Source organism: Daucus carota, chromosome 7 (assembly GCF_001625215.2).
Source record: "Daucus carota subsp. sativus chromosome 7, DH1 v3.0, whole genome shotgun sequence".
Taxonomy (NCBI): domain Eukaryota; kingdom Viridiplantae; phylum Streptophyta; class Magnoliopsida; order Apiales; family Apiaceae; genus Daucus; species Daucus carota.
This window is the reverse complement of record NC_030387.2, coordinates 34302099-34321812: the sequence shown is the minus strand read 5'-3', so window position 1 is coordinate 34321812 and position 19714 is coordinate 34302099. Positions and strand designations below refer to the sequence as shown.

General features: G+C 32.3%; 1 protein-coding gene across 4 annotated transcripts; it reads left to right on the top strand.

Annotated features, from left to right (window-relative positions):
* The first annotated feature begins 9047 nt into the window (after positions 1–9047).
* On the top strand, positions 9048–18600 carry LOC135148023 (uncharacterized). Of its 4 annotated transcripts, XR_010285833.1 has the most exons (3): positions 9330–9520; positions 11327–11521; positions 12409–12721. XR_010285833.1 is itself a non-coding variant. In XM_064082138.1 (2 exons), exon 2 carries the CDS (start codon positions 16162–16164, stop codon positions 18577–18579), a length of 2418 nt encoding a protein of 805 aa, XP_063938208.1. In that variant the 5' UTR covers positions 9054–9520; positions 15343–16161; the 3' UTR covers positions 18580–18600. The 4 variants fall into 4 exon arrangements, 1 of the variants encoding a protein (XP_063938208.1); XR_010285834.1 differs by lacking the exon at positions 11327–11521 and having other exon boundaries at positions 9048–9520; XM_064082138.1 differs by lacking the exons at positions 11327–11521; positions 12409–12721 and adding an exon at positions 15343–18600 and having other exon boundaries at positions 9054–9520.
* Positions 18601–19714: the final 1114 nt, after the last annotated feature.

The window sequence follows — 19714 nt, the reverse complement described above, 5'->3', positions numbered from 1 at the left end:
ACACTTTATCGCATCAAAATCTATTGCGAATGCATCAAAACCATTTTACCCTTTCTAACAATGATCTCAATTGCCAGAACAGAAAGAAATCATCTGAAAAGACTAAAGCAGTGAATAAAACATTATGATTGTAAAGAATTCACTGCCAGAGGATGCAAAGGATTCTAGGGAACATTTAGGCATCTCTGCGTTATATTTACCGTACAAAACTACTTAAAAAAGAGTCAATCAACAACCCTCTGAATACTAAAAAGTTCATTTTTCCGGAAGGACAACAATCAACTAATTTGGAAGCACGTGTGACTTAGATTGTGTAAAAATCGGTAAAAAAAGGATTTTTTTTGTTTTTTCGTTTTCATTTTATTTGAGTAAAGTAGCTTGGTTGTACAGAGCAATATTATTAAAGAGCCCGTGATTCATGAGTTATTAAAAATATAATAATAAAAATAAAAATGATTTATGAGTATTTTATGATTTAGAAGTAATTTTTATCAAAAAAAATTCAAAAATATTTAGTTATAAAAAAAAATACATCAACTAAGTAACAATCATTTTTGAAAATAACAGTTACAAAAGTTAATTTTTCTCTCCCTAGCGCTCTCTCTCCCTTTCAAACCCTAGTCTCCTTTAAAGATTTTTGAGGGGCTTCCATCGGTTTTCACCGGTGGAAAGCCCCGATTTCTTTTTTTGTTTTTGTTTTCTTGTTTAAAATCTTGTTTTCAATAAGTTTCCAATTTATTTGGGTTTTGTTAATCTCTCTTTCTTGTGAGAGTTGGTTTTGTTTTGGTGTCTTTTGATGTTCTCCATGACCGAGGTCAGAGATCAGCATGATTTTAATGAGTTTGATTCAGGTTTGAAGGTTATTATGGAATCGCATCTATGGTCGATTGTTCAGAACAGTCAGATGAAAGCCAATCAGGTGAAAACGAGTACACATATTCAAATCATCTTCAAATCGTTTAGTTGCCTATCCAAGAAGGAAGGATTCAACAGCGATATAAATCAGCGTCTTTTCAATTTCGATTATATTTGTAGATGCCGTATGACTTTTGATTAATGAATTGATTCCTTTTTGTCAGAAAAAAATAAAAATACATCAACTAACTTTTGGCGTTAAGTCTAACTTAACATTTTTCAGTTTCACTCCAGTTGCTCTTGGTCAAGGTCTTAGACCGAACATCCAAGCCTGTTTCGACTGATGACATGCATTACACTAATGAATGTCTTATCATAAGCTCGTGGATTGTAAGATTACTTTATACATATTTATTAATATTGGTGCCCAGAGCAATGTAAAGAATTGGCTAGGGATCGAGAGAGGATCATATTGTAGCTAATGTCATCTTGGTTTTCTAACTCTTTTTATCTAAATCTTGTGAAAAGGAAAAGAGTGTTTCAGCGTTTTTTTTAAGACGTGTTTCAACGTTTTTTAATTATAAAAAAATATTGTATTGTAATATTATTTGATACTACCCCTAAAACCCGTGCAAGGCACGGGTACAGTTTCTAGTAATTCAATTTATAAATAGATTCAAATTTTTTTTTTGGAATAATTTGGTGCGACCAGTTTAATATTATAAATTTAAAATTATTTTTGATATATGTATTATGAATATTTAGTTAATTTATCGTCTTGACCATCCCTCTAAATTTTTAATATTATTGTGTTCAAACCATAACATGCGCGCTATTTTATACATCAATTTTAAGAATTTTATTTGACTTGAATTTTTTATATTTCTACATTCATGCTACAAAAGGTTTAAGTTTCGAATCCCGTCAACAACATATCACAAGAAATTATTAATTCAACACATATAATTAAATTATTACACATATGCATCTCACGGGTTATAGGTCAGTATATTATTAAAGCTAAACATAAAAAAAAATGTGGTCGTTGATTTGTAGTCGATACGGTGAGCTATAGCGGTTTGATCACTTGATTAAATTGATTACAATTGTTATATTTAATTTTTTATATTTCTACATCTATGCTATTAAAGGTTACTGGTTTGAATCCCGTCAATAACATATGAAAATATATTATTAATTTCACCAAATATAAGAAAATTATTAGCAATTTAAATACACGCGTGTATCGTATAAGCTAGTATATTGTAATTGACAACATAAAATAGTTCGCTATAGTCAATTATATTCCACTCTAAAGTAGAATATGAAAAGTATGTTTTACATAGCAGATTAAGATATTGTGTTAGGAATGACCTACTACATGTCAAATATAATATTTAAGTGTATCATCTAAATTATAGTAGTTAAGTTGACAAAGATGATTCTCATAAAGATTGTACTACAAAAAGTAAGAAAAACTAATATACACTCATTATTTTGATCAAATCAAAAACGATCCATTTGTACTTTCGACATATTTGATCAATATTGCAAATGATCAGTATACCTTATACAATTATGGACAATCGAGTCATCAGCTACTACATTATTTTATATCTTATCTTGTATGGACAAAAATTTATACTTTAATTCGATTAGTTTGTTTGTTAATTTTGATAATCATATAATATATTTAAAATGAAACATTATTCAATTATTGAACTATAAAAGTTTTATATCTCAATTTATAAGGATGTTAAATTTTTAAATGAAAACTGATTTAAATATATGATTTGACTACTTAATTATACTAGCCTATAACCCGTGCGAAGCACGGGCGACCATATAATTTTAATTTGATTATTTATAAGTTTAATATTATTTTATTAGAGTTTTTCCTTAATTAAATAAAATGATATTAAATTATATTAATCGATTGGTTATATTCACTTTTGAAAGTTTGTCTTGTACAATATTTTTTCTATATTATAAAATATTAGTATAAATAATCATTTCTTTTCCATATGTGAATGTTTTCTTAATATTAATATATGATAATGTGGTTTTTGATCAATATTACCTCATATTTTTCATATTTCATAGTATAGCACACGGTACTATTGTATTTGAAAATTTTAGTTATATTAAAATATAGAGCTAAAATTTTTAGTTATTGGAAAAGAAATCTATCCATTTAAAAGTTTTAGTTATTAAAATATTTTTATTATTTATATGTGAATTTTTTTCTTAATATCAATATATGATAATATTGGAAAATGTTACGACAATAAAGGTGATGCCTCCCTTCAGAGCTCTTTGTCAATAACTGTATTCTTGTTTGTCTAATGCGTGGAGAAGTGGCAAAGACTCAAGCATAAGATCAGCAATGGATAGGCTATTCATGCAGCAAAGATCCATATACCCCATGTTATATCAACTTGCATGTACACAGTTCATTCTCTTGTAACTTTAATAACACATACTAAGTTTTTAAGCAGCCAAAGATATGTACTATTGTTCCCCACATTAAACTGGATAACTCTATTAAAATGACTCTTACCAATAATAACAATATTAAGTGTCTAAATCACTTGCATTATAAGTCTCACATAAAAATGAATTGAAAATAATTTTAAAATAGATCTAGATAGAAGTCAATGGATGGATTGTGTAAGATAAACCGAAAAACATCTCACGAGTAGAGCAATTTTACCCTGAAGATTCGATTTATAATGATTGTCCTCATTTGATATAAAAAGTTTAAGACAGAAGAATTTCTTAGAATCTAACACAAAGTTAGTATAATAAACTTATATCTCCGATTTTAGAATTTGTGTAAAGTGTTTTGTAGAAAATATTGGAGAACTGACCACTGACCATTTACATCATATGCGACAAAGAATATACACTTCACGACAATATTATCTTTATTAATAATTAATCTTATAATTTTAATAAAATTAAGTTAAAATATATTACAAGGTGTCGCCTAATCTAATACAATTAATTTTATGTAAAAACAAAACATAGATATTATGTAGAAATATAATGATTTAAAAATATGATACTCCATTTTCTAAATATTTAAATGGTATTTTTTTATTAGATAAAATAAGTTCATATTAGACTTTTAATATTTTCAATTTAGTCATAAGTTATAATTAATTACTTAATATGGAATTAATGTATTAAGAATAAGTCAATTATATATTTTTTTAAGTCATGTGTACACTTAGTAAACAAAACATTTTTTTATATTTTGATATAAAAACTGATGCGAAATCTTTATCATTCTAAACACTTTATTTTTCATTATTTTAAAAATAATAGATAGGTAAAAGTATTATATCCATCCATTTCAACATTGTAAGCCCCTCTGCTAAGATTTTAATTATTATATTCTGAAAGAAGATTTCATACCGACAACAAAGTTTCTACAAAAAGTTACCAAAAACCAGTTTACAGTCACAGGAGGATCACTATATTCTATATTGGCAACATATACTGGTTCACCATTTGCAAGAGGTGCAGGATCTCCAGAATTCACAAAACGATCAACTTAGACAACTTTATTAGTTAAATGTCCCCAACAGAAACAGAATATGTCTCTGAAACCTTGCTAGCTCCTCAACTTGGACTCTTAGAAAGACGGCAACATAAATTTCTCATAAAGTGTTCTCAACACATTGGACGGAACTCATCTCCTTGGCCTGCAAAAAGAAAAAGAAAAAAAAGAAAGCCGGTCTCCTGCAGATGGACGGGGCTCTCTAAATTGCATAGTTAACTTCTAAACTATTGATTCTACTTGTAAGAAACAATAAACTTCTTGCTTCTAGAGCATTTTAGACTCGGATAGGACCAAGCTCTGAGCTGACTTGAATAGGTATACTACCAGTTGAAACTTCAATGCTTGAAATTTGGCAATCGAATTCAGCATGTCAAGTAATTTTTGCACAGTTGTTGGTAACTATGAGTTCGAGGTTTGCCAAACAAATCAGAAACTTAATGGGTGTGGTTATATCCTAACTTTTCTGGATCCCATCTGGAATCTCAAATAATTCCAAGAAAGAAACTACTCTGATATAGGGGTGTAAATCCAGTAATATTAAAATCAACTCTCAGAACAGAAATACAGGTCAAACAAACTAACTTCAGTGGATATCAGTCAAGATATTATAGGAGCTGGTTTTAGAATAAAGAGGAGTCATAATTTAAATTTAAAATAAAAGTTAAAGGAGTTAAATTGTGATGCTATATGTTTGTTTACAGGAAAGCTACAGCCAGGGGATTCCAGAAACAGTATAATAGTACTCTTACAGGCATAAAAGATAGTTAACCGCTAAAGCTCGGTACTTTGAATTTGTATATCCTCGACTACACTTCGATTACTAATAAGATAATATGAAATCATGAAAAGTGAAAGAATGAAAAACATAATTAGATGCAGTCAAGTAACCTTAAGTCTCAACATTACCAGTTGAGTAATAATAGCGATCTGGAACTATCTTCCTATACCATGATTAGCATCCATGTGATGAAGCTGCTGGAATATAAATAACCCAACTTCGATACCTTTATTCCTTGTAAACAGCAGGTGCAAGTGGTAGGAACTGAATGTCTCTGATGCTTATATTACCACATTGCCATTACTTTCAATCACTGGTAAACTAACGAATCCCTCGTAAAATACAAAATCCAGGATTTTCCACTTCAGGTTTCTTCCATACCTTAAGGCCACTAACAAAAATTATCAACCTTACATGAAGTATGATTCTATATCAACTTAAATTTCTTTATAAATAGCATGAGTATTAACCACAAATATATATATATTCCTTTCATACATGTACATACCATTTTTCAAGTCAGTAGACGGAAATAGCATACAGCAGCAAACATAGTTACTATGCTTCTCCTGCAGTACAGGAACTTTTCAGAAATTACTCGCTCTTTTTCCCCAAAACATTCATGTTTAATCAATAGACTATCTCTTTAAAGAATCTATATCTTTTAACATTGCGACAATCACAGACTAACTCTTAAGAAGAATTCAACTTGCAGAATCATACAGCAGATACCACATTCCCGACAATTCTCAAGTTTATAACGCCCCCATATCCCAAAATGTCCATATCCATAAAATTAAACCAATATTATTACAGTCGAAAAAAAGAACCCTAATATCCGAGGAAAAAATAATAAACAAATACAAATCCATCCACGATGCAGCGTAGTAATTAGACACACAGACCAGGAACATATCTCGACATTCGTTTATACAAAATCAAATAACCAAAACAGTTGCTGTAAAATAATTGTAAGTCTAGAATTCAATAAAGAGGGATAGAATGAAGATACCAGATTTCATGTCGACGCGCTCAACTCTCCCGTACTTGGAAAACAAACGCTCCAGGTCTGATTGGCGAGTTTCGTACTCGAAATTTCCGCAGAAAACAGGCCTCTTCATCTTTTCCCCAATTCAAAACAATCCCCTTCATACAATTTACGACATGTTCGAGATTAAACCATAACTGAAAACACATCCGATTACATTTGAACATCTGAATAAACCATGATACAGTACAAACCTTTATGTTCCATCTCGATCAAGGATCTATCTAGCTGAGGTATCCTAATATTTCAACTACAATGTAGAAATAACGTCTATATACTATATAGGAACCGACTCAAAGCTGTATATGCTCAAAATGATACAGAGAACTAATCATTTCTAGCCTATATGATTATAAATTTCATTTTATCTCGGAGTGAACCAAATTTGGTTCTCATTTGAACCTACACTACAAATAAGCGATCAGAAAACTAACTCTACAATAGTACCTAGATATGTTATCTTTATATTTGAACATGATATCTCCTTCTAATATTATGTATGAGGTCTGCATATGTTACCTGATTGTTAGTATTTTGTTATAATCCAAAAATAATTTGCAGACTAATACCTTCTCAAAAAGCTCATATGATGAGTTAAATTCCTGCTTAGATCAGCACAACCAAATTGCCATTATCAAGAATTTAGGGCATGTCATCACCAAGCTTAGTTTCAGCAGCCATGAAAAGCTAATGTTGTCAAGCTAATATTGCAAGTTGCTGTGCAGAAAAATGGCTACACTCTACTGGATAGCATAAAATCAAAATGAATATTGCAATGACAACACTAAAAAACCTACCATTGTAAATTGGCAAGCATATTATGTCACTGGTCAGTGGTCACCTATTTTTGACAAAATATTTTACTATTTATGGGTCATCTACTTATACTTGACAAAATAATTTAATTATAATTAAAATGCATAAACAAACTTAACCCGGGCTTGTCAAGCCTGATCAGATTCAACGGCCAAGTTTGTATTCAAACAACTTTAAACGCATTTATTAAAACAACTCTAAACAGAGTATACTAAGGGAGCAACTAATAACTTCTCAAAAAGACTCACATTCTTTAAACAATTTGCAGACTGATCTATATTGTAGATATTTATATTTAGTCCAAGACCAATCAATAAATAAAAAGGCAGTGATTTATGAGTCTGTAAAAAGAAGAAAAAGTAAAATATGCTAATGCACAATAGAAAACATTGCCAAATCAAATATAGAAATGATACAGGGTGTTAGGTCCAGATACGATTGTAGAAGGGGGGGTTGAATACAATCGATACCAAATTATCGCGGAAGTGAATCTGAACAAATAGAACTTGTTAATCAGATTATAATTAATTAATGTAACAATGTTTGAAGTCGTTATATAATTAATAAGGTTCAGTTTTAATGTCCACTAAAGTTCGTAGAATAAATTCGACAGGGTATATTCTAGATTTAGTGATTAAAACAACCGGGTTATCAAAGCACAGAAAACTGTGGATATAACGATCAAGCAAGTTACGAACAACTTGAAAGCTTTACAAATGCTTTGAATATCAAAGTGATGAACACTAAAAATGAAGAATGCAATGCCATATTTATAGGCAAAGCATTGTACTTGTAAGACAATGCAAAGACAAGACAATCTAGAAAGGAAAGACAATTTAAATGTCTTACAAAGCCATTTACATAGCAGAAAGACTGTAACATCCCAGATTTTCAGAATTAGTTTATTAATATAGAAATAAGTTTTTGAATATTATTATTGCCTTTAGTTGATTTTCTTCTGATAAGATGAATGATCTGTGTAGTATGAGTATAATTTTGATGTGGAATTATAAGGTTTAAACATATTATGCATTCTTCTTCTGTGATTTTGTATATTTTCACGACCCGGATTTTTTTTTTCAAAAATATGTTTATCGTTGTGAAGGTTATTTTCTTAGAAAGAAAGGAATAAAATTTAATATTTTATTCCGGTTTAATGTGTTTTCAAAGTTTATATTTAAATTCCGGGTTATTGTATTATCGATACAGGGTTGTCTTTTCAAAATTATATTTTATATAATTGATTTTAAAGATTTAAAAGATTGCTATGTGAGTATAATTGTTACATGGCTAAATGCTGCATGTGAATTGTGAGTTAATTAGTTATGATAATTAAATGTGAATATTGCATGAATTTTGGTGTAAATTGATTTTCTGTAATTGTTATTTATACGTGCCAGAACTGTGAGTTAAGTATTGATATTATCAGAATGAGTCATACGTTATTTAGATATTTCCAAATGATTTATATGGATATATAAATATCCTTTCAAAACTCATTTCAAGTGTTATTTCTGAAAATACAGAGATTGGTCATGCAAGTTTGATGGTTGATATGTGAATATATGTATTACATGATTAAGTGTCACGCGTGTAATGGTCGTGTAACCAGTTATGGTTATTTACGAATATTATTTGAATATTTGGTAAATTATTTGATAACTAGTTTTCTATTTTGATTGCTTATATATGTTGCAATCGCGGGTTTTCAATTTTCATATTCTCAGAATAAAATATGGAACATTTGGGTATTTTCCTGATAATTTATGGATAGTATGTGATATTTATATGAAAATTTGTGAGGTTTGTGTTATCGGGTTTATTGAATTGACTGTTCATATGTGTTCGGATTTGAGATATTTCAATTTCTATATGATCAGGATAAAATATAGTTTATTTAGATATGTTCATATCAATTTTTTGATTGCTACGTGATTTTATAAGCGATTTGTGAATTTAATTTCGTTTAATTATTATTTATATTTAAATAGTTATTTAGCATTTTGAACCTCGTGGGCGTTCGGGAAAATTTCGTCATTAGGCTATTTGGGACATTCTGAGCATTTCTCGTGTTTTAACTTTCTCAATCCGGAGTACGGTTTGCCCCGTAAATGATCCGGTACGGTTTTATTAATATTTTTAAAGTTAATAATTATCTGGTTGTCTCGTAATGCGTGAAGCATATTCAAGGAATATTCCAAAGCATATTCAAGGAATATTCTGTTATCTTCTTCTATAAATATCCTTTACCAGTTTATTTCGCACGTACAATCATTTCGTCCGTTTCTCTGCACGAATACCGAGAGAAGACGAACGGGTGTTCTTCGTGTTCTTCATATTCAAACGAGGATTTGAAGGCGTTATCGGAATCCGATGGAGGCGTATAAATAGTCAAAACGAAGCTCTCGACGCGTAGAATCTAATACAATCATCCGTTTCAGTGCAGAATCATCAGGTGATTTTATGAGATTTTTACAAAATTCGAATTAAATGATTTTAAATAATGATTTTTCGTAGATGATCTTTGTTGTGTTGTTTGATGATTCCATGTTGTAGAGCATCTCCTGCCATTCGTTTTCATATATTATATGTCGAATTTTGACTTCGATAACATATAGAAACGTGGGTTTAATTCTCGGAGTTGTGTTCTTGAATGTTTTTGAAGCTTTTTAATTGAAATTTGGGGGATTCCTTTCTGTTGATTCTGGGTGTGTATGGCTTATACCATTAGAAAGAGTGTGAGGAGAGGAATCCGGTGGTGGTGTTGGTTTTAGTGAAGGAGTCCGATTATGCGTTCATCGGAGAAAAGAGAGTTCTGCCGGCGGCAGAACTTTTCTTGATTTTTCCGGCCAATTGGTCGTTTATTTGCTGAGATTGAAGCCATAAAAAGATTTAGGGGATCGTATGCTTGAGTTCGGGACAGTTTGGCGTTGAGTGGATGGCCGGAACGCAGATTCCGGCGAGTTAACGGTGACGGTGGGGGGGTGCCGCTGCCAAAGTGCAGTTTGGTACCCGAACTTTTGAAGATGGTGAAGTTTTTGTATCCTAGTTTTGAATCTTACAAAACACCCCCTGGAACTTTTGAAAGTTACACTTTAAACCCTGGCCGAAAACTTTCAAAAGTTTACAAAATAAACCTTTTGATTTAATTTTCTAAAATTGTTTTATTTAATTATTTTAAATTCCAAAAATAGTTTTTAATTATTTCTTTATTCAAAAATAAATCTAAATTAGTTTCTTAATTAATTTTAATTAGTAATTAATTATTTTAATTGGTCAATTAATTTAAATATTAATTGATTTATTAATTTAGTTAATTATTAATTGATTAATTAATTAGATTTAATTGTTCCTTTTGATTTAAAAATTCTAGAAAATAGTTTCGAGCTTTGAATTATTTTTCTAAAATATGTTTGAGGCTCGTTAATTGATTTCAAATGATTTCGGACCCGATCTTGAGCAATCGGACTTGATTATTTATTCAAAAATGGATTCTTTTACCCGTTTTAATTCCGAAAAATGTCTAGAAATTCCAGAAAATTTCCGAAAAATCATTTTTAACCTGAGACTTGATTTGACATCAATTGGGATGGGAAACCTTATATGAAAAATGTTGTCTGCTATCTGTTTGATATGTTATGTACCGATAGGAGAGTTAGAAAACGGTTTTGCTTATAACTTTTGATCGGTAATTCAGAATTGAGTGAAACGAAAAAGAGGTTAAAGCTTATAAACTCTAGTTTAATATAATGTAACAATATGGTTGAATTTCCAATGGGTATAAAGATTGTTGAAAATGCATAATGTGACTATACGTGATCTACTTGCTATATAATAATGAATACATGAAATACGTGTTCATTTGTGATTTGATAAATGATTTGGGAGACATAGCATCATGTCTTAATTGAGGTTAGATAAGAATATGTGGATTACAGGAATTTGATTTGGTTGATTGGTTGTTGGTTGAAATAGGTTAACAAATGGATAGTCTAATAAATAGACGAGACGATGTCGGATTTTCGATAAGATTTATATGATATTTAATTGATAATATGTTATGTGAAATATGATTAGACTATATGGTAGAGTCAAAGCATGATTATGTGTTAAGTGATATTTGATGAGTTTAAAGAGTTATATAAGTGGGTATCGATATACGTGATATGTGTATGCGATAGGTTATGCTACCGAGTTGAGAAGTAGAGATAAGAATCAATAGATTATTTAGTGATAATGGTAGTATCTTATTCTCGTAAAGGGTTTGGACGAGACGGATACGATCGAAGACGTTCAGAAGGTCAAACGATGTTACAAAGCGAATAAGGAACGAATCGAGTAAACGAAGCAGTGTGGCGAATAGAGTATAGCCAAAGATGGTCTAGAGACTATGATATGCATAGAGTGTGAAAGTGGAAAGATGAGATTGAGATATGAGACTGGAATCGGATTTAAGGCAAGTTTTCCTAAATCCTTCCTCAGATATATATTGCATGTTCTGATTATTCTGTTAAGAATATGATATTGTTTATACTGAAACCCTTCTCAAATAAACTCTTACTTCTGAGCATGAAACCACGATTGTTTTCTTCTGCCAAGTTTTGAAAAACCAAACACCTCATTACTCTCAATTTCTATTTCAAGTATTCTGATCCATTCTTTCCAATCCTCAAGGTTTTAAAATACCAGCTTTACAAATTAATTCGAAGTTCAGACCGTCATTGAAGCATGGGTTGCTCAGTGATAGTTAGAACCTAGAATGAATTGGGATCTTCTTGATTATTCAACCCGCCATTGTCATGCTGGTTTAGCAGGCTAAATTCAGTTGCTTAGCCGATAATGGAGGATACTGAATAGTTAGGAATTTCCTGAACTATGATTTATCAAAAGACAAACTGTGGTCTATGAAATGTTGATTCTCAAAAGTTAATTTGGAATATTTCTGTTGTTTATAATGATTATAATTCTGTTCTGTTGATTGAATTGTTTATTGATCTAAATTGTTAGAACTGGATTAGTTTTTATAAAATATGTGGACCAGATTCGTGGTCAGACCAGATTCGTGGTCAATTATAGGCCAATGTGTGTGTGCCATGTTCGGGGTTAGTGCGTGACTGATCAGCAGCCTAACCTTTGGTTTTTAAGTAAAAATGTGATGAATCCAATTCGACAATTCTTCTGTAAGTTTGAATTCTGATTTCAATTGCTGATAAGAGTTGTGAAGTTTTCAATTACATATCCTAAACTTGTGAACCCTGATAAGATATTTCAGGACTATTGTTGCTTATATACACTTGCTGAGCATTGTTGCTCACCCTTGCTATTCCTTTTTAACCATTTCAGAAAAGCTTAGAGATGAATTGCTTGATTGAGATTGCGAGTATGGCTAAGGCTAAGCGAGGAGTCAGAGTTATAGAATATCCAGAGGACAAGTGGAATGTCCAGGGAGATTGTCAAGGTTGGTTCCAGATAGAATTGTATTGATGAGATTCAGTTGTAAGTCATAATTGAAATAGATTGACAGTGATTCTTCTCATCGAAGATGATCTGAGATTGTAAGACATTGTTTATTGATAGTGGTTGATTCTAATTTCGATACTGTAACCTGGATGCGATCCTGTTTTTAGGGGGTTAAAGTGTTTTCTTTTAAATCTTTTACTAAAGTTTTCAGGTTTTAAATCCTTTGATTTTATTACCTTTTTCAAAAATACAAGTTTTCAAAAGCGTTTTAGAATGATTTTGTGTGGTGACGTCAGAATCCAGACCCCCGGATTCTCGGGATGTCACAGTTGGTATCAGAGCAACAGGTTATAAGTTATTGAAATTAGAATATAGATTGTGGATATAAGTTTTATAGAGAATAAGTGTTCAGTGACCTCATGTAGAGGTGTTGTGAGACTGTCTAGGGATAGTCTAGAAAGGTAATAGGAATGGAATCTAGATAATTAAGTTGAGGGTACATGTTTAGATAGATCATGGTTCCTAAGTCTAGACACTTGGTTTCTAGTATGGGGACTGATTGAGATAGTAATGTGTGATAAGGGTCAGAGTTAGACCTAGTCAAAAGAGTATTAATAGTAAATGATTGAGTTAAGAATGATAAAGATGCATGGTTTAGAGTATTCAGACCATGTTTGAAAGTGGTTTATCATCTTGATTAAGATGTAAAATAATGGGTGTATAATATGAGATATGTTGGATTAGAAAGAGAGTTTTGTAGATAGATGAGAAGTGAATGATAGAGAGTATGTAGAATTGAGTCTAGTTATCAGAAGTGATACTGTGAGTAAGTTAGAACGTTAGTCTTCACGACGACGCTTCAAGCTAACCGGGATTTCATCTGATGTCAAGATGAGCCAGCTTAATTGCGAATGATAATGTCTACAAGGAAATCTTACGAGGCTATCACGAGCGAGAACGTCGAGAAGAAGACATACATTGAACAACGGTTTATTGAAGCAGAGCAGGAATTTGAGAAGACCTTGGCAATATCTTTCTTTAACGAAAATTTATTTTAATTCTTCTTATCATTATTGACCCCTTATTACGATATCTCTTCTACAAAAGTTTTGATAAATAAAATCTTCTATTTCTCGAATGACGAGAGAACATTGGTATTGATCATTGATATTGGTATTGATTCTTGGTAAGTAAAAAAGGTTGTTGTGAAAAGAAATGATATTTCTTGATATTCCTTGACATTCCGTAATATTCTTTGATATACCTTGATATCTCTTGGTATTCTTTGGTCTTCTTCGAGATTTCTTGGCATTCCTTCCATATGATTGGGATGAACAACCCTATTTATAGGGGACACAAGGTATACCTGTCTATGTGATAGGAGTTGGATGGGACGCCATCACTTGTGTGTGTTGTGATTACAAGAAGGTTAACAACCTTTAGTAGTGTCTAATATGGGCACGCAACACTAAGTTCGTTTGATCATATTGATCTCTCAGTCACTCTCTTATTCAAACATGACCTAATTTGAAAACATTTTGTTCCATTCCAAGTTCTTAAAGATTGAATCTAAGAACTGAACTCTGTAATAATGAAAGTTTTAATACTCTTATTTGTTTCAAAGTCAAAGGTATGCCAAGATCGAACAAAGGTGGGAGGATGATAGTACGAAGGGGGTACATTTATTTCTCTTCGCGGATTCTGAGGACAGAATCCTTATAAGGAGGGTAGAATGTAACATCCCAGATTTTCAGAATTAGTTTATTAATATAGAAATAAGTTTTTGAATATTATTATTGCCTTTAGTTGATTTTCTTCTGATAAGATGAATGATCTGTGTAGTATGAGTATAATTTTGATGTGGAATTATAAGGTTGAAACATATTATGCATTCTTCTTCTGTGATTTTGTATATTTTCACGACCCGGATTTTTTTTTTTTTCAAAAATTTGTTTATCGTTGTGAAGGTTATTTTCTTAGAAAGAAAGGAATAAAATTTAATATTTTATTCCGGTTTAATGTGTTTTCAAAGTTTATATTTAAATTCCGGGTTATTGTATTATCGATACAGGGTTGTCTTTTCAAAATTATATTTTATATAATTGATTTTAAAGATTTAAAAGATTGCTATGTGAGTATAATTGTTACATGGCTAAATGCTGCATGTGAATTGTGAGTTAATTAGTTATGATAATTAAATGTGAATATTGCATGAATTTTGGTGTAAATTGATTTTCTGTAATTGTTATTTATACGTGCCAGAACTGTGAGTTAAGTATTGATATTATCAGAATGAGTCGTACGTTATTTAGATATTTCCAAATGATTTATATGGATATATGAATATCCTTTCAAAACTCATTTCAAGTGTTATTTCTGAAAATACAGAGATTGGTCATGCAAGTTTGATGGTTGATATGTGAATATATGTATTACATGATTAAGTGTTACGTGTGTAATGGTCGTGTAACCAGTTATGGTTATTTACGAATATTATTTGAATATTTGGTAAATTATTTGATAACTAGTTTTCTATTTTGATTGCTTATATATGTTGCAATCGCGGGTTTTCAATTTTCATATTCTCAGAATAAAATGTTAGGAATCAATAATTTTTGATGATAACATAAACATTTTGTAACATGTCTTACTTAGAATCTTTATCAAATTTCAGTTGTAATTGTTACATTTCTTGTCTTTGGGAATTATCAACGGATGGGTAGAATAGGATGGCTAATTGTAAATATCCAATGCCATGTAATTTTATCTAAGTGAAGGATATTCAACTGATGAGATGTAACTATTCAACTGATGAAGACTGGATGATGTTTCAACTGATGAAAATCAAGCATTCAACTGAAGACAAAGTGTTCAACTGATGATGCTGAGGAATTCAACTGATGAGACTGGAACACCATCCAACTGATGAAGTTTGTAATTCATTCAACTGATGAGTCAGGCATTCAACTGATGAAGTCAAGAGCAGTTGAAAGTAACCAGAACTTTCAACTGATGAAGCAAAGAGCAGTTGAAAGTGACTAGAGCTTAAGTCTGACAAATCACATGGATCGAATTACACTAAAATAGACATGGAAGCCTAATTAGGAAAATAAAGAAGAAGCAGAAACATACTTATCTCATGCAGTGCAATCTGGATCAAATCAAGATGATGGTCAAAGATGAAGACATCTCAGAAAGCATGCATAAGACAAAGTTGTGCAGCATTGTTTTTAGATCAGAGTGCATTTTGTAATCTAGCTAAAAACTTTGTAAAACTTGGAGTATATAACCAAGTTAGTAGCATCAGTTGAACTTGTTCAAATTACTTGAAAAGAAAAATCTGAGAGTTAGAACTTGTTGAGTGATGAACCAGCAGCTGTGCGAATTGTAAACAATCCACAGATTCTTCTATATAAAATCTCACGGGTGGATCATTCAATCCACCCGTATTTTTAATACTTGGTGTTTTTCTGTTTACTGTTTTCTTAGTGTATCATTCTTGAATCTTTTAAGTTTGTAAAAGATTGTATTCAACCCCCCTTCTACAATCTTTCTCATAGTTGGTGTAAAATAACAATTGGTATCAGAGCCAGGTTCCCAACAAACAGGGAAAAAGATCATCACTGCTAGAGAAAGATGGGAAAGAAGGATGCTGGAGTGAAGATTCCTGTTCTTGACAAAGACAACTATTTTCACTGGAAAGTAAGAATGCATCTGCATCTGTTGTCCATTGATGAAAGCTATGTGAACTGTATTGAAAAAGGACCTCATGTCCCCATGAAGGTCTGCACAAGTATGGGAGCTGATGGTGAAGACATGGTAGGTAAGATGATTCCAAAACCTATCCATGAATATTCTCAAGAAGATACTGAAGAAGTGCACAAGGACAAGAAAACCATGAATCTTCTGTTCAATGGTTTGGATCAAGAAATGATTGATAGTGTTATTAGCTGCACAAGTGCCAAAGAAGTTTGGGACACCATCAGGACCATCTGTGAAGGGAATGAGCAAGTTAGAGAGAACAAGATGCAGCTTCTGATTCAACAATATGAGTCATTCCATTTCAAGGCTGGTGAAAGTTTGAGTGATACATTTAACAGATTTCAAAAACTGTTAAATGGTCTAAAGCTCTTTGGAAGAGTTTATCAAGTTAAGGATTCAAACTTGAAATTTTTAAGAGCTCTTCCTAAAGAATGGAAACCCATGACAGTCTCTCTCAGAAATACACAAGAATTTAAAGACTATACTCTAGAGAGACTGTATGGAACCTTAAAGACTTATGAGCTTGAAATGGAGCAAGATGAAGAGATTGAGAAAAGCCAAAAGAAAGGGCATTCATCTGTGGCTCTAGTTGCATCTCAGGAAGATACTGTCAAGGACAAGGGAAAGTCTCAAGTTGAAGAAACTGAGAAGTTGGTCAAAGAGGAGAGCTCAGAGTCAAGCAAAGGAAGAAGAAAGGAGAAAGAAGTAGCTGATTCTGGTGAAGAAAGTGATGGAATTGATGAACATCTAGCCTTCCTGTCAAGAAGATTCTCCAAACTGAAATTCAAAAAGAATTTTAATTCTGCAAAATCTTTCAAAGGCAATCCCAAGTCTGATAGAAGCATGGTAGACAGATCAAAATTCAAGTGCTTCAACTGTGGGAATGCAGGTCACTTTGCAAATGAGTGCAGAAAGCCTAAAGTTGAGAAAAATTCAAGTGAAAACATTGACTACAAAAAGAAATATTATGAACTTCTCAAACAAAAGGAAAGAGCATTCATCACAAAGGATGATTGGGCAGCTGGAGATGATTCTGATGAAGAGGAGGAGTTTGTCAATCTAGCTCTAATGGCCAACTCCACAGATCAAGAAGAAAACACTGGAAGCAGTAGTCAGGTATTCACTACAAACTTAGTTGAGTTAACTAAAGATGAATGCAATGCTACTATTAATGAAATGTCTACAGAATTGTATCATTTGCATGTTTCTTTAAAATCTCTCACTAAGGAAAATAGTAGGATTAAGGAAGCTAACACCTTTCTTAGTGATAGAAACAGTGTCTTAGAAGCTCAATTTATTGAGTTTGAGAAGCTTAAAATTGAGTGTCAGACAGCCAAGGATGATCTCTTGGTTGTTCTGAAAAGAGAAGAGATCATAAGAAAGCAGCTTGATAAGGAACAAGAGATTATTGCCAAATGGAAATCTGGAAGGGATGTTTCCACCAATATCATCAACATGCAAGGTAGAGAGACCTTTGTAGAAAATGAGTGGAAGAGGAATAAGAAAGTGCTTGAGAAATCTGAGAATAGTTCAGGTGATGAGAATACTGATGATGATCATCAGTTGAAGAACAAAGTCTCAACTGATGAGAGTCATCAGTTGAACAAAAACTCATCAGTTGACAAGAGTGTTCTCAAGAAGCTTAACAAGAAATATGGCCCTGTTAAAAAGAATTTTGTTAAAGGTGAGAATAGTTCTTCTGAGACTAGTGATAGTGTTAATAACACTCTTCATTCCAGTAACAAGAACAAGAAGAAGTTGGATACTAGTGAGCATAAATCTGAGGAGACTAAAAAGAAGAAAGGAAATAGAAATGGCAAAATAAGAGTTAACAAGCACACCAATTACACTCCCAATGCTAGTGCTCTTAGGAAAACCTGCAGTAAGTGTGGTAGTGTAAATCATTTATCTGCTAATTGTAAAACTGTGGTTGCTCCTAATTTATCCTTGCCTATTCCTATGACATCTGTTCCTCACATGAATTTATCTGCTATAAATATGATGCCTGGTTTATTGCCTCACAATCCTTATTCTCAGCCTAACATGCCATATATGTTCAATCCTTATTTCAATGCCTTTAACATGCCTCAATTTCATTCAAACTTGCATGGAATGAACAATTTATGCATGTCTCAAAGGCCTGTGTTTGAAAACAGAGTTGATGTTCCAGTTTCTCAACCAAAACCAAAGATTGAACCAATTCAATCCAAGGAAAAGGTTGAGAAAGTGGAAAAGGCTGCTAAGACTAACAAATCTGGACCCAAAGCAATTTGGGTACCAAAATCAACTTGATCTGTTTGTGAAATGTGTGCAGGGAAACCACAAGAAGAATTTGTGGTACTTGGATAGTGGATGCTCCAGGCACATGACTGGTGATTCTTCCCTGCTCACAAAGTTTGTGGAGAAAGCTGGCCCTAGCATTACCTTTGGAGATGACAGCAAAGGATATACTATGGGATATGGCTTGATTGCTAAAGAGAATGTCATCATTGATGAAGTTGCATTGGTGTCTGGTCTTAAGCACAACTTGCTTAGCATCAGTCAGCTCTGTGACAAAGGTTACAAAGTCAATTTCACTCCTGCAGCCTGTGTTGTCACCAAAGAAGATGACAACAATGTGGTTCTGATTGGACAAAGGAAAGGAAATGTGTATGTAGCTGACTTCAATTCTGTAAAGTCTGAATCTATCACTTGCCTTCTCAGCAAAGCAAGCTCAGATGACAGTTGGCTATGGCATAAGAGACTGTCTCATCTAAATTTCAAAACCCTGAATGAGTTAGTAAAGAAGGACTTGGTAAGAGGTCTACCTAAGCTGGAATTCTCCAAAGATGGACTTTGTGGAGCTTGTCAGCTAGGAAAGCAAAAGAGAAGCTCTTTCAAAAGCAAAACTCTTTCATCAATTGTGAAGCCCCTTCAGCTCTTGCATATGGATTTGTTTGGACCAGTCAACATAATGTCCATTTCAAAGAAGAAATATTGCTTAGTGATTGTTGATGATTTTTCTAAATTCACTTGGACTTTCTTCCTGCATTCTAAGGATGAAGCTGGGAAAATCATCATCAATCATATCAAAGCATTAAACAACAATCCAGATGTCAAAGTTGGAAGGATAAGAAGTGACAATGGAACAGAATTCAAGAACTCTGTGATGAAAGAATTTTGTGAAGAAGAGGGAATTACTCATGAGTTCTCTGCACCAAGAACTCCACAACAAAATGGTGTTGTTGAAAGGAAGAATAGAACTCTTATTGAGGCTGCAAGAACCATGATTAATGAAGCTCAACTTCCAACCTATTTTTGGGCTGAAGCTGTGAACACTGCTTGCTTCACTCAAAATATTTCACTAATTACCAAACCTCATAATCTAACTCCCTTTCAACTCTTCAAAGGAAAGAAGCCAACAATTAGCTTTCTTCATGTATTTGGA